The 16,649-nt window shown below is 30.2% G+C and overlaps 1 protein-coding gene and 1 pseudogene across 4 annotated transcripts; one reads left to right on the top strand and one right to left on the bottom strand.

Moving 5' to 3' along the window:
* The first annotated feature begins 7,737 nt into the window (after positions 1-7,737).
* On the top strand, positions 7,738-16,313 carry LOC111301823 (uncharacterized). Of its 3 annotated transcripts, none has more exons than XM_022897810.2 (2): positions 7,738-8,298; positions 16,227-16,313. In XM_022897810.2, the coding sequence occupies exons 1-2, from the start codon at positions 7,953-7,955 to the stop codon at positions 16,232-16,234; spliced, it is 354 nt and encodes a 117-aa protein (XP_022753545.2). In that variant the 5' UTR covers positions 7,738-7,952; the 3' UTR covers positions 16,235-16,313. The 3 variants fall into 3 exon arrangements, with proteins under 3 accessions (XP_022753545.2, XP_089600744.1, XP_022753543.2); XM_089744618.1 differs by lacking the exon at positions 16,227-16,313 and adding an exon at positions 9,658-10,290; XM_022897808.2 differs by lacking the exon at positions 16,227-16,313 and adding an exon at positions 8,835-9,519.
* Positions 10,542-16,050, bottom strand: LOC111301821 (protein EMSY-LIKE 3-like; annotated as a pseudogene). The gene is made up of 11 exons (XR_016328223.1): positions 15,610-16,050; positions 14,595-14,718; positions 13,900-14,108; positions 13,699-13,808; positions 13,353-13,590; positions 13,045-13,239; positions 12,899-12,967; positions 11,808-12,053; positions 11,651-11,719; positions 11,505-11,568; positions 10,542-10,999 (listed from the first exon to the last, which is right to left on the bottom strand). The product of XR_016328223.1 is annotated as a protein EMSY-LIKE 3-like (transcript).
* Positions 16,314-16,649: the final 336 nt, after the last annotated feature.

The following is a 16,649-nucleotide window of genomic DNA, read 5'->3' on the forward strand; positions in this document are numbered from 1 at the left end:
TTAGCTTATACATTTTCTTTCCTTGCAAACACTTAACTTTTATAATTTTTACTTTGTTTAAATTCAATTTCAGTATTTCTCTTTTATTACCAATTTTCATTCTTAGTTTTTAGCTTTCAGTTTTCCTTTAATTTCCAACAACTTTGCATGTTATTTGAGCTCCTTGAAGCTTGAAGCGGATGGCCTTGAATTCTATTTTGATGATTACGTCATAGTGTTCCAATGGCTTGACTCATTTGTGTGCTTTATTTTCTTGTAATTTATATTTCTTGCCATTTAAATTCTGCCTAATTTTTATATATTCTATTATTTAATTTGTCATGCAATTTATATTCTTTGTTATGTTTATTTTATATTTTTAAATCATGCTTAAATGTTACTTACATGTTTGATTAAATGATTAGCCATAAATGTCTCATTTCTTGCATTTGCCTTTCATTTTCTTCATGCATCTTCCAATCGATTTTTCTCTACTATATGTTAAGTTTTTTCTCTTAATTGCCTGTGCCTTTTTTTTTTTTTTCATTTTAAAGTTTATTTTGATGTTGTGCTTTTGGTTTTCATGTAGCAATTAAGCATTTTCAGTTTTGATAGCATATAGCTCATTAGGTCATTAGTTTAGGTTACATTTCATTACCAATTTTCAAAACTGTTTTGCTTCAATTTTGGTCAGTTTTAGGAATCCTTCACCAATAACCTTTTTGTTCATTTTTTAATCTATTTTTGGGTCATGTATTATGTTTTAATAGTTCCTTTAGGTTAGTAAACATTTTCATAGCAACATAGGTTTCATTCACCTTGCATTTTATAGTTCGATTTTCCATATCATTTTTTTTTTCATTTAGGTTCGGTTTTTGCAAGTAAGTTTATAGGTTAGTTATTTCATTTTGAGCCCATTTTAAGTTAGCACAACTGGTTTTCATGTTTAACTTCATTTCATGCATGTTAGGTTAGCTTTTAGATCAATATGTCAAGTAGATCCTAGGCTTTATTTTATGCTTGTTTAATTTTCTATATTCTTTTAATTTCCATCCTTTAAATTCTGTTTTAATGTTTAATCTTTAGTTTTAATCATGTTTAAGTTCTTCTTCATGTCTTAGTAATTTTTACCTTATTGTTTGTTTATTTGTATGATTTTTTTAAAAGTATAGATTTAATTCATGTTTTTACAATTTCTTTAATTTTTATTCATGAAATTTAGGCTAGGATAGTTTTGATTACATTTAGTTATTTTGGGTAAAAAATTTGATTTAGAGTTGAATAAGGTTTAGGCTTTCCATTTCTAGAAACTTACTATTTTTAGTAACTTTTCATTTTTGTAAATCTTTTATTTAGTTAATTCATTTCCATAATTTATAATAGTTAGATTTTATTAATTGGTAATTTTTAATTTTATGTAGGATTGATTAGGAAACAAAAATCTTTTGTTTAACCAAATATACCAAAGGTGTAGAAATAACACTTAGCCTTAGGTCTATAAAGTTGATACTTTAATACTTCCCATTATATTATTTGTACAATCATCTGCTTGCAGTAGGCTAGGAAATCGTATCAAAATCCAACTTCATGATGATGAAAATACATGAATTATGAGAACGAAAATGAATTTAAAAAAATCCATCTTAAATAACTATTCATAGTTGTTACCACATTTTATAAATAAATTTAACAACAAAATAATATGGTAATAAAATCATGTATAAAAACTAAAAGTTGGATAAGACTTATATGATTTTTGGTGAAAACTAATTATAATCATTTTTTTATGAGAACTTTCTTTTCCCTTTTCTTCACATACCTTCATGTTTGAACCATTTCCTCTCTTCACAAATTGTTTCATTAATCTTGTTACAATTTTTGGAACACTATAACCATTTTCCATGTGCCTTTAAACATTTCCATCTTAAGTTTGAATGAATGAAAATAAGCCTTAAGATTGTTAGTTCCAAGACTTAAATATTCACAAACTAATAGTTGATGATGATCTTCCACTTGTGACTTTCGCTGTAGTCTTCCCTTGCAATCCTTGTTTGAACCTAAGATGGAGTCTTCAAAAAACAAATGAAATGCTTTCAAGGCATACTATAAATGTCACTTTTCTTAAAACTTATTCCATCCCTACCAATTAGGTATGCAAAAGGTATATATCGAAATGCCTCCAAGATATAATAAAGCTTATATTTGATTTACCTTGCAATAGAAAAACTAAACCACCAAAACCATCAAAATCACTTTCTTTAAATCTTTTTGCAACAAAACAATGCTAAGAAACAAGTAATCATTTTGAATGAATGGAAAAGAAAAGAGAAAGTTTTCTAAATTTATACATATCTTGAACTTATTGAACCATCTTAAATGAACACTCATTATCTTGATTTATAGAGATTAAATTCTAAAGTCGTGACTCTTTGATTGTATTGTATCAATCAAATATCATTTCCTTTAATCAGAAAGATACATTTCTATATCATTAAAGTTATAATAGTTTATTTGAATATTCACTCTTTTCATTCCAATAAAAATCATTTTTTACATTTTAGAAAATTATAATTTTTCACAAAAGTAGTCAATTACTCCTAAAAGATAGTCGATTACCATTTTGTATTTTTTTTTGTTTTCAAAATGTTCCATGAAGCAAGGTAGTTGATTGCTTCCTTAAGGCAGTCAACTTCTTTCAATTCCAAAATACTAAAAACTGAAAGCAATTGATAGAACAATTGATTACAATTATAAAAGTCAGTTGCCTAGGGTTGGCAATCGATTGCTTTATTGTTAAGTTTTGTACTGAGACTTTGGTACCTTTTTGGAATGCGTAGTAGTCAACTCCTTTAACATAGGCAGTAAATTGCTCCCTAAGGCTAGTATATAGCAATTGACAGCTTTTGCTAAGGCAATAGACTGCTCTTATGGTAAGCTTTCATTCATTGATTCTTTAAGTCTAAAATCAATCATTTTGATCATAGAACTTTACCTTAAGCTATTAATAGTTTAATATGATTTCCTTTAAAATTTTTATATTTTGAAAATATTTCCAACAGACTTAGCTAGAGGTAAACGTGCAACAATTTTTGTTGACGTTAATTTGGAAAAGACTTAGTAAAAAGAATGATGGTAGGAACACATTAGAAAAAAGGTGGAGTATGAAGGACTTTATGATATTTGCTTTTTATAGAAGTTATGGCTACTAGAAAATGGCTGTAATTTGCCCAATCTTGAAATGCAAACTAATTGAAGAAGAGAAGAAAATAGATACAACTATCATAGATATACAAACTATACAAAAAAAATTCTATGAAAAATGAAAAGAAATGAGATAATCCCTATTGCCATGGATGGTTACTTAAAAATAAAAAGAATTATCCAACATAAAAAAAGCCCAAGGTAAACAAAAGAAAGAAAAAAAGTAGTATTCACTAATAATAATGCTTTTTACAATATAAAGCCAAACTAAGAAAATGCTAGGTATAGTGCAAAACTTTAGAAAGATTTGAGATATGATAAAGAAATTACTGCGATAGGAAAGTTTAAAAGCTTAACAGAGAAATTAATGTTGATTACTTCAAAGATACTTGTTGATGAAATTTAATTAGAGTTTTAGTAAAGAATGGTGGATGGTTAAATACTTAAAATGATTTTGGAATAACTTATTAATAGGGGTTCTTAGGTGGTAGGATTGTTTTAGTGGTGCGATTTTGCTCAAACATTGTTGGAGATGAGCTTATTGCCCTTTGACTTGGAATGGTAGTTACAATTGGAATATATTTTGCCAACGACACTAGAGATAACATGTGATTTAGTAATGGTTTAAATGATAGAAAATTGTGGGGCAAACTAAGCAACTAAGGTGTTAGAGATCATTTTCTTTTTAACAACCAATATTATGGTGATCATAATCATTTCATAATGTACTTAGGGAAAGTATGGGAAGAGATTCTCTCAACATAATTAAGGAATTTGGTTAGGGTTCTAATTAACTTCAGTGCTAATTACTACATTAAAGTACTTTAGCAATTCCCTTATTTTTCTCTATTCCTTTAACTACCTTAACTTTCTCCAATCCCACATGTTGATCACTCACCAAAACTCATAACATTGCCTTCTTTGCATCTTATCCTTTATTTTTCCTCTACAAATCTTTATAGTCTTCCAACATGGTTTTCCTTGCGCAACTTCTAATCTTCCTTTAAAGCTTTATTTTCAACATTGTCTGCACTGTAGCTTCTTATAGATGTAGCATAAAATCATTGAATTGTTAGATCATGCATTGTTTTCTAAACTTTCATTACATAATTCTTTGCTAGTTGCCCAAGTTTCCACAAGCAAAACAAAAATCTAACAAATTTTTATACTTAATTTAGGCTTGCCAAAGCTTTCACTTCTCTTTCCTAACAACCCAAAAGTTGTCATGCTAAATTTTCTCATATCAATTCTAATCTTATTCTAAAAAACATTACCAATTACATCCTCTTTAAGAATTTCCATCTCCATAATTTTTTCTAGATTTTTCCCTATCATTACTACATTCAACTTCATGAAAAATATATAGCAAGATGGTGTTGTAATTTGGACCTAAAAATTGACCTTTGAAAAATAAATCTTTATTATCATACATCATAAGGCTCATTCTTTTAGTATCAAGTTATGTAATATTATTAGCCATGGACCTTTTTCTAGAGCTCAAGCAATCAATATTTCATAAGCAATAGAATTATTGTAAGGAGCCATCTCCTAAGACTATAAGCTTCACAGTATCTTTAAAACTCTTTTTTAATTAAAAGGTTTTTTTTGCCATAACTTTTCTTATCAACGTGAAGTTTTATAATGCATTGCTTTGACTTTCATCCTTGTCAAAATAATCTTCAATTTCTCAATTCATTCATGAAAATTAAAACCTAGATTAACACGATTACTTAGATTATTACCCAATTAACTAAAAGGAAAAGGTAGATTGTATAAAGAAATAATGAACTATATCTTAAACGTTGATTAGAAAAGTATAAACCTTCAATGATAAATCTTAAACAAGGAACTAGATGTAAGAAAAAAAATGATGGATTCACAAAAAAAAAAAAAAAACAAAAAAAAGATTGGTGTCATAAAGAAAATAAACTAAACGAAAAAAATCAAATTGTACGAATGGTCCATGTATTTAGGTAAAGTGACAAAGTGGTGGATAGATTTATTTCTACAAACCTAGTCCTTCAATGTTTATGAATTGTAAATTTAGTCCAATAAGTAACGGTGACAGAATTTCTACGTTGGTCATGTTGATATAGTTGCTAGCTATGATGACATGGCATTAACTTAGATGACATGATAGATGATGATGTGGCATTATATGGATTTTTTTGGATGAATTGTTTATACAAATTAAGTTCCTTAACTTTCATGCTTGTAAAATTCAGTTTAATTAATAAAAGTGTCAAGATTTCTCTATTAATCATGTTTATGTGGGTATCGATTATGGTGACATTGCATTAACTTAAACAACATGGCATATGCATGAAATTTTAAAATATGAAAATAATTAATGATATGGTATTTTTAGCCATACGACATTTCTATATGCTAGTAGGGACGAGTTGGAAAACTTAGATTGGATTTTCTAAAGCAAGTCAAACTCAATTATGATATTAGTCAAATTAACCTTCCTTTTATTTTTTTTTTTTCGTTTTCCTCTAAACACACCATTTTACCTACTTAGTATAAAATCTAGAAAGCTGAAAGCCCTTACCTTTTTTTCTTTTACTTTTCTATTATTTGTTTCTCCTCTTTCCCAACCGATAGCCTTTAAACTCAAATTTTGATCGTCGTGCCTCTTCATTAGATCCATCACCCATTTTCATTTATTGCCTTCTACCTCTATTCATCAATATCCAAAAAATTAAAATTCTTACAACCTCTCCAACCTTTTAATTGGCTTAGAATTTCTGAAAACCTCTCCAAAATACCTAGATCTAGACCCAAAGTTTGAAATAAACTAACACTTATTTCATTATTTTTCACGATTAAAGAACCAAAAATTATTGAAAATCTCTTTCTATCTTCCACATCTAGATAACTACCATATAAAAAGTCAAAACCGCTATCCAGAAACTCAAGAAAAAAATTTGTTTTTTTTCATTTTTAAAAAAATATTTACGATTATTTGTTGTTATTAGAAGATAATCATTTTTTCATTTTTAATAGAAATTCATATACATATATATATATATGTATATCATCAAACATTCCACAAATCCACTAACAACAATTTTTTATTTATTAATTTTTCTTACTATTTCATCCTCAAAATCAATAAAAATAGTATACAAAATTTTCAAACAACTTTCCCTAAACCCTTTGGATTTGATATTTGACTAGGTTAGGATTGTTTTGTTTTTTTTTTTTTTTATTTCCAAGTTTTCAATATAATTTTCTTAAAAAAATTCATGAATTTTCTTGGTAAACAAAATGTCCATAAAAAAAACCCGCATAGATGCAACACCATCATCTTTATATTTTGAAATTCCATGAATATATCCCATCATTTAAGTCAACATCATCGCAGGCAATGATGATCTTAGCTTAACTGATAAAGAAATTCTACCATCTTTTTTTATTGGACTAAATTTTTTGTTCCATAAAAATTGAACAGCTTGATTTCTACAAATGAATCATTAGAGACTAAATTTGCCACTTCGTCTAAGTACAAGACCAATGATACAATTCGTAAAAAGAAACAATTACATGAACGCCATGTGGTAAAAATGCAACATTAAGATCATCTACCATATCACTATGATCAATAATCAACGCATGATTGATTCGCTTGAATTTTACAATCTATAAAAATTGACGTACTTGATTTATATGAATGAGTTATTATAGATAAAAATATGTTCCTTTGTTTAAGTATAAAAACTAATCATGTAATTTAAAAACAAAGCAACCGAGTTTACTTCAGAAGAAAGAAATAAGATTGAGAAAAAAACCTCTAAAAACTTCTCGTAGGAAGAAAGCTCTCATTCCATAAGGAGAATATCTAATATTAGATAAGCGAAAAATTATTTGTAAAATTTAAAAGCTTAGCGTGCTTTTCTTTAAGAAAAAAAGAATTTCATATGGAGTATATAGGATAATAATTTTAAAAATGTTTTAAGGATATTTTTTAATTAATTTAAAATTTTATATTTAAAATATTATCAGTGTGGAAATTTTATACACTATTAATGAATTAAAAAATATCAACTCATTAATGATTATTTTAAATAAGTTTGTGTATTTACATTAGGAGCTAGTAAAAATTTGACTAAAATAATAAATAAGAAAACTTTTAACTTTATCATTTTATTTAAATAAAGTCATATACTTTTATTATATTAAAATAAACTCTTAATTTTTATTTTATATCCAAATAAGCTTTTAAAGTTTAATTTGTATCAAAAAAGACTTTAATATTTAATTTATATCTAAATAAATCTTTATCATAAATTATTTTTTATTTAAAATAAAGATTTATTTGGATAAAAATAAATAAATAAAAAGTTTATTTAGATATAACAAAAATATAAAGATTTATTTAAACAACATGATAAAATCTAAGAATTTTTTTAGCATTTTAATTTAAAAATTTATATTGGATCATCAATAAAATGATTTCATCTTAATGATTAACTTACGGTATATAGCTAATAGTCTATCATATATAAATTCTTAATTTATTATTATTGTTATTATTTGTAATTGTACTTTGAAAGGTACCCAATCCCTGAATCGGATATGGCCATGTCCATATTCCATATCCAAAAAATTGAGAAAAACAGAGTTTTTCTGCTCGCAATTCACAAAGCAACCTTCCCAACAAGTAAAACTTTGATGACTCCCAGTTAGAATTGAGTTGTCCAACTTACAACACTATAACTTTTCTTTTTATTCCGTTCACACTCTTTCCCTTTTAACTCTCTGCAAAAATGTCTAAATACACACTGGAGTCATGCACAGTGGAAACTCTTGATGGAGTCAACCTCGGGACAAGATTTTTCAAAGCAAAAGAAGAGATCAAAGACAACATAGTAATAGTTCTTGTCCATCCATACTCAATCTTGGGTGGTTGTCAGGCTCTTTTAAAGGGGATTGCTTCTGGGTTAGCTGAAAAAGGTTACAAGGCTGTTACTTTTGACATGAGAGGAGTTGGAAGATCAACTGGAAGAGCTTCTGTCACAGGTTTTGCTGAGTTGAAGGATGTTATTGCTGTCTGTAATTGGGTTTCTCGAAATCTTTCTTCTGACAAGATCTTGTTGGTCAGCTCTTCTGCAGGTATAATATAATTATTCACATTTCCTTTCTTCTTCTTTTTTTTTTTTTTTCAAATATCTTGGTTTTGCTATGGTGAATTATTTTTAGGTTTTGGGTACTGATTAGGTTGTTTGTTTAGAATTTAGATTCCATTAAATAGGTATTAGATTCTTATGTGCATAATTTACTTTGAAAAGGAAGAAAAAAAACTAAGTTGACTTCGGAATCTTGACTAGACAAATTCTATGATTTATAGGCAGATTTAAGTCTAACCTGTTGCTAAAGTGCTAATCATGTAATTTGATTAAAAAGGGTACTTTTGGTTTTAGGCTTATCAATGATTTCAGTGTTGTTTGTTGCTAAAAACTTTTACTTTTCTAAGGATGATATTCAGTGTCACTCGCGATCTTGTTTTGGTTAGTAATAATTTCACATTTTATGATCAGTACTTTCTGAATTTGGAGAAATCAAATACAATAAATGTTAGAGGTTGCTTTACAGTTGTTTTAGGCAATAATTTGTTGGGAGCTTTGATCTTTTCCTCATTTTTTGGAAAGCATGCATCTCTGAAAGCTGTTCGCATCGCCATCAAAAAATGGATGAAACTTACTTGAAGGGGTGCTTGACACCAAGTTATTCGTAAACTTGAAATTAGATGTTTTGAGTGGTACGGTGCTGGTTGGTCAACTAACATACTGATATAGTACAATAGCCTATTGGCAGCCACACCTTGCCAATGGGAGATTTTAAATTCATCTCCTCCTCCCTGATTTTATTGTAGATATAAAAACAATCTGCAATGATCAAAGGCTTTGTCCCTCGGATACATTGATGTATGAAGAGTAATATCAGCACTAGCTTTATAAGTAAAGGTGGGGGGGGGGAGATGCCTGTATTTTTATTATTGGCTGAGCCTTAGGCAATTTGGGAAGCTATGTTTTCCACGTACTTCACTTTATTATAAAGGTGAAGGTGCCTGAGTTCTTATTTTTGGCTAGTTCTAAGCCAAATTTACAAGTTCTGTTTCCCTGCCATGCTCTGCTTTAAAGGTAAGGGGTTGCCTGGATTGTTACTACAGGCCAAGTTCAAGGCAACTGTGTGAGTGTGTTTCCTTTCTATGCGTGAAGTTGGTGAAAAATTACTTGTTTATTGTATGCGTTTGACTGATGTTTTTCCTTTAGTGGTAAATGAACTAGTTGATATGCAGTTTTTCTTCAATAAAGATAAGTTATTGATTTGTTATGTGCTTTCTGTGTAGTATTTGTGCTCACTGCTGGTGTAATTCCGCACTTATTTCCTTTAGTGGTAAATGAACTAGTTGATATGCAGTTTTTCTTCAATAAAGATAAGTTATCGATTTGTTATGGGTTTTTTGTGTAGTATTTGTGCTCACTGCCGGTGTAATTCCGTACTCAAAAGTATTGGTCTTAGTTGGAGGCAATCCATTAATAATAGCAAGGGAAGAGTTTTAAGTCTGCTAATTATGCAATTGAAATTTTCTAAAGTCATGGTTTTATATATTAAAAATGATCATTTTGAGGTATCACATGCTCTTATAGTTTTTTTTTTTTTTTTTTTTTTTTTTTTTTTGCATAGATTGCTTGGTGTATCCTGGTAAATTTCTTGGCTACAATGTGGTAGAGAAAACTGATGTGCTGAAAAAAATAGGTCTTGCTTTTTGCATTGAGTTTGTGTCACTGTTAAGAGATAAATGGGTGCTTTTTTACAGGTCAATATTCATTTTTCATTCTTCTTATAGAGTTGATAGCTGTGCAATATCTTTAGTGCTGGTTACTGATTTGTTTGAGCAGGGACAAATGCTGGTTTCAATATCTATAGGATTAAATCTCTGGTTTCAATGCTGTCTTATCAAAGTGAAAAAATGGGTCCTGCTGAATTTGGTCGCAAATTTATTCGCAAACCAAATGAATATCACAAACAACCTTTAAATTCAAGTAAAATGTAAATAAATATCACAAATAATCTCTAAATTATAATAAAATATTCAGTAAAATATTTAAAATTTAAAAAATTTTAATATAATATTAAATTATAAATTTATTAATTAATATAATACTTACAAAACAATTAATCACTTATAATCATTTAAAACAACGATGTTAAAAATAAATATTATATTAATTAATAAATTTATAATTTACATATAAAATTAAAAAAATTTTAAATTCAAAATATCAAATTAAATATTTTATTATATTCATGGATTATTAGTAATATTAACCTAATAAAAAAAGATCAAGGAGTGGATAAAACACACTAAATGAACACTTACAAACTTTTACATGATCAGGACGTATTCACTGCATTCAAAAAAAAAATTCATAATACAAGCATTTTCCTAGCTTAGAGTTAAATTAAGGCTACAATAAAGACTAAACCCGATCAGACTGCTAACGAAAAGATGTATGAACCAATGAAATGTCAAATGCCTAGCAGCTGGTAGAACGTGACGGGGAAAACGAGATACAAACACTTGAGGCAGATGCTACTTCAACTGGATATACAAAAACTGTGGTTAAAATCGCATGTCAATATCCCTCCCATCTTTCTGTGCTGACTCATCTCTCGTCAGTCAGTCGTTTATTGCCATCAGACCCTTCTACCATCCTACCATCACCCATTTCATCGTACTGCCGTTTTCTCCATGCTCTTTCTTGATCCATTGATTGGCCTTGTGAAAACCGATGATGCTCTCCATCTGCTATTAAGCCAAACAAATAAATAAAAATAACAAATGCTATTCTTTCCTAACGAATAAAGCTAGAAGACCTTTTCACTGCTTTGAGCCCTATGCCCCCATAAATAATTCAGGCAATGAAAACTCCCTTGCCAGCACATCAGAGGTCACATATGCTTAAACATGTCACAATTTTCTCTCTTTTTTTCAGTATATATTCATCTTGCAGCTATTGAAGTTGCAGGAACAGCAGTTAATTGACAAGTTAAATAATGAGGCAGGCTTAAGACAGAAGCTATGCTATACATGCTCTATTCTCGGCCGTTTGAAATTTGTATCATGTATCATCGCATTCGTTCCTATGAGAATGGTAATGGGGAGGAAAACAATAATTAATTGGAAATTTGTACACCTTTGCCACATGTAAACTGACCATCCAAAAGCTACAATTAAATTATACAACAGATGATAGTGCATCCTTATTTTAACTAATTATTATATATCATAATTATATGTAATTAGTTATTACCACTATCACCGTCAGATGCATCTTCTAGCCTCGCAATTGCATCAACTAGTGCTTGTTCGTGCTCCTACAATGACAAATATCCATCATGATTGCTGCAATAGCTGGTGTAAAATAATGCAAGAAAATCATCAGAAATTGATACTTACTTTCAACACTTTCTTAGCTTTCTCAATCTCTATGGGATCAGGATGGCTTGCTCCAAAAACTTTTTCCACCTGTTCAAAATTTCCACAATAAGGACAAAAGTACAGACCACACGTGACAATTGCAGTCAATTAGATGATCTTCCAATGGCAGCTATACCTCCTTAATTAGAGTATCTGTATGAAGCATCTCAATATCACCCAAAACCTTTTTCCCAACACCGTTTTGCGTCAAAGGAAAATCTTTTCTGGCCTGACCCTTTAAACCCCCCCTACCTCTTCCTGCCCCAGCAACTACACCACCACGAGCCATGGACTTCTTAATCCCACGGCCTGGTCCAGGGCGACCACCTCTACGGGATATTCCAGGATCATCACCTTCCCATCTAATATCTTCAGGAGATATCTACCATTACATATATAACAAATCAGTGAGTGGCAGGAAAGCATAATCCAAAGGACTTTTTCTAATTTTGTACTGTATGATAGAAAAGAAGTGGATGAATAAATACCATTTTTGGCTTCTTACTGCTCTTATGACATCAAGTAACAAAAAGTATAAACAGATGGTAAAAGACGTCCTAGGACATAACAAAAACAATGAGACATGTTACAATGATCAAATTACCACTTCAGCATGCAATAGTACAAGCTTAGTACACAGTTATGTATAGTGACCATAGATAAAACAGTTCCAAAACATAGACCCTATCCTTGGAATATACTGCAAAACTCTTAATACGTTTGAGTGAGTGATAATAGTGGGAGCAAATTGTCAAGATATGCAGACGGTTTTTGAAATTGGTTGGTAATGGAACTTGAATTTAGTTATAGTTGGAACAACAACTTGGAAATATATTACTGTATCACATGATCCTTATTTGTATTAGTACATATACCAAAATATATGCAAGAGTACCTTGGGAACCTCCTAAATTTTTTAATTCCCAGACATCAACAGGTTGCAAATACATGAAAATCATATTGATCATTAGCTATGCTTGACAATATACTGTAACTCTATGAGATATAAACCATATCTCTGGAAAAATATGGTTCAAGACGTAAGGATAGACAAGCACATAAATTCTGCAATGTCTGATTAATGGCATGAAAGTTCCTAAGAAATATGCTATGTGCTTAAAACTTGATTTTGTTAAAAATGGAAAGTAACATGCTAACTGAAGATAAATCAGATCATACAAAGCAATAATACATTGTATGAAATAGCATTCAAATACAAAATTCTACCTCTTTTAGATTGACCCATTCCCAGGTTTCATCTGCCGTATTAATATCATAAACCAAAGCATGCCGCCCCTACCAATATGGAAACATAGGATTATAAAGAGCTCCATTGATTAGCAGCTTACTGTATAATTAATTGTGAAATATACCTCAACTGGGTTATAGTCTGTTATAACGGCCTCATAGAAATGGTTGTCTTCAGGCCACCTTGTCCAAACTTTCCTTCCAATTAATCGATCGTATGGCGCTGCTTCAGCAGGTTCATTTGTTGCAAAGGCCCCTGAAGAAGTGCGATTAGGAGCCTGGGGCCTTCCAGGAAGACTTGTGGCAGGGTACTGCATTGACTTCATTGAGGATGCATCAAAATAGCATATACATCATTAGTAAATGATGAAAATAGAATATGCATATCTCATTCATTAACTTTTATCATGTCTCTTGAAACAAATTAACTCACTGATTTTGACTTCTTGCCCTTTCCTCCTGGGGGAGGACCCTGTCTCAAGGCTGATGAAGATGGTTGCATAGACGGATGCAGTGCAGGAGATGGTGCAGCCATAGATAAGGAAGCTACAGACTGTGACGTTTTTTGCTTCTTGCGTGATCCTGATACTGTAGGACTAGGTACAGGGTCATGAATAGGTTGACTAGTACTGAGCATTCCAGGCTGTAGCCCACTTGCTGTTCTCCATTCCCTAACAGCAATGATTGATCATAGTTCCATTTAAATGCAGAGATGACCAGAAGTCATTAGGTATTTAATAAAAGCAGCTCTGAAGAGAATGTCATTAGTATAATCAGACCTTATCCTCCGAATGGCATCATCATCATTAACCCTCAATAGAAGCTTTCTATGTTCCTCATCTGATACTCTCAACTCCTTTCTGAGTTCAGTAATTAAACCTTCCTTCTCCTGAGAGGGATAACATATTTGGTTTATAGCTTTAAAACCTATGAGAGAATCTTTATGAGATAAATTATTGAACAAAATTTTTGACAAATACCCAAGTTAAACCATCTGATTGAGCTTTGAAGGCCCGTAAGACTGAACAGTATGCTTCCTGCTCAATGAGATGGATTTGAGTTTCAATGTCGCCATGCATCCGAGGCAAAGGAGCAGGACCTACAGCTGCTGATCTTCCATTCCCCACAGCAGTGCGACCCCCTCTTTGAAACCTATTCTGATGTGAAGGAGGGAGGTCATCATCTGTTCCTGTAGTTGTTTCAGCTCAGAAAGATTCATTATTTGAGTTAAGCTTCTTGGATGCCACAAGATCTATGCAAGGGTTCAGAAGTAATAATGAAATCTTTTTACCATTTCTATATCCCTTATTACCCAACAAAAAATCTGATTAGATAGATTCTTTCATAAAGTTACCAGTTATATTGTTTCTTCAATCCACCCATGAATAAACATTACAGAAAACTTCCAAACGACAAGGAAATTGCAACATTGAGAAAGAGAAACAGGGTGTGAGAAAAAGGGAGTTTGAACCTTTTGTGAATACAAGCTACTATTATACTGAATAGCAATGTTTCATGAACCCTAGATATTTACTTAAGATTAACCAAGGACAGCCAAGTAACTTTTGCATAAATTAACCAAGCTTAAGAAACCAAGTTCTTTCCATCTCAAAAGCATCAAATTTATGAGGAAAAAGAAAGACAAAACTGAAATAAAACTTTTAACTCAACTCACCACTGCTATCAGAAAGCGCATAGTCCATGACAGCTTCAAAATTCAATATCCACTAAATGCTTAAAACCAATAGAAGAACCAGAAGCACGCAGCTAAATTGTTGAGTAAGAGAAGGTACAAATACCTGGAAACAATAAAAATCCAAAGAAGTCATAAATTCAGCTAAATGAAACATCAATCAACTAAACTAGCTATAAACTCACTACTATTAAAAGAATCAACAACAAAGGATTATCAAAATAAACCCTACCAGAACCCATGAACCTTAAAATACACCTTTAAAATATTAAGCATAGAAATTCTAATTGTAACTTACTGCTTCAAACTAGCTACAAAATCAATAAGATCAAAAGAATGTGATAGTATTTTAGGTGTTTTACGAGTTAAAATTTGTGATTTAGGTTTTTGGCTTAATGAATTTGCATTAGTTACTGCTCCTAATTATGCATCAATACACCGATTATTGAGGTATCAATTAGTTGTTACTATTTCTACTTGTTTTTTGCTTGTATAAGCACAATTGATCACGAAAGAAAATAAGATTTTGAAACATTACAAATTTAACTCTGTTCAAAGAAGAAAATACGTTATTTTTTTACTTTTACATAGATCAGTTATGTTAGAATTTGCCATTTTATTTTAGTCATTTGTTAATTTTTAGTTCAGTAACGATTTCGCTTTTATTATCAACTTTTACTCTATGGCAACTTGCTTTTCATGAAGCAAAAGGCAAATAGCCAAAAGAAAAATAAACACGAATTCAAGTAAATTAGTTTAAAAAAAAAAACCCTAATTCCCAAAACTAAGATCTTAACTAAGAAGATAATTCAAAGATGCAAACTTTCTATTCTAATTAAGCTTCACAATTTTTTAACCAGTATCGCCGCATTAATACTAAACCTAAAAATATATTAAAAACCCTTTTTGAGTCAAATTCACAAAAGAGAAACCCCTAATTCACAAACTTAAGCTCTTAAAATTACTCAAAGAAATTCACAAAATCGAACAAACTCACCTTTCCTGTCCAAAGCCCTCCTATTCTGAGGATGGAAACTGTAAAGCCAATTATTTCACCGAAAATTCTTCAAATTTCAACCAAAATTTACTTCCAATCAGCTTTGAGAGCAATAAAATTCAACGAAACTCTTTCCAAAAACTTAACCCCAAGCAGCTCAAACGCTGAAAAAGAACGATACTTTTTCCAAAAATTCTTCGAATCCTAAGCAAAAATTGAATAAAATAAACTTGCAAAAAGGTGAAATTTTGAGAGCCGAGTTCGTTCGGTTGAGGACAAAATTCTGATTCAAATTTCGAATTCTGCTTGAAATTGAGCTAAGATTGGAAAATTCAAGGAATTAAGGAGATATTTGCACGTGAATATTAGGGATAAAATTAGGGTTCAGAGAGTCAATTTCTGGGTGAAAAGAATTGGTTTGGATTGCGAGAGTGTGTGTTTGAGAGAGGAGAAAGAAAGGACGCGGACTTGAGATCTGTTTTATGGGGCATTTTTTATTGAGTTAATAATTCAGTTTGAGTTCCGCTCTCTACGCCCATAATGCATGTCGTTTTGCTTAATAACGATTTTTTCTGTTCATTGTACTAATACGCTGCGTCATATGTTTTGCACTCCAGGCTTATGACGTCTTTGCAATGTTGTCGCGGACTTGCTTCCAAACCCTAGAATCAAGAAGTCTTCCCGTGTAGATATGATAATTTCATCTACACGAAAAAAATTATATATGTATTTTTAAAAAATATATTTTATTTTTATTTTTATTAATATAAATTTTAATATAATATAATTCATATTTTATATGTATTAACATATCTAAATATATATAAAATATAAAAAAATATTTAAATAAAATGTATCATATAAAAATATGTTTAACACATGATATAATGAAACATGTTTAACATAATTTTTATATTTATTTTAATTTAATATAAACATATAAAGATTATTTTAATTTTTAATTTTTTAATTATGATATTTAATTAGTTATTCAATATATCATAAAAATATTATTTTAAATATTTAATTATGATACTGAT

The sequence above is a fragment of the Durio zibethinus genome, chromosome 15 (assembly GCF_047325235.1).
Source record: "Durio zibethinus cultivar Kanyao isolate XHJ-2024 chromosome 15, ASM4732523v1, whole genome shotgun sequence".
Lineage (NCBI taxonomy): Eukaryota > Viridiplantae > Streptophyta > Magnoliopsida > Malvales > Malvaceae > Durio > Durio zibethinus.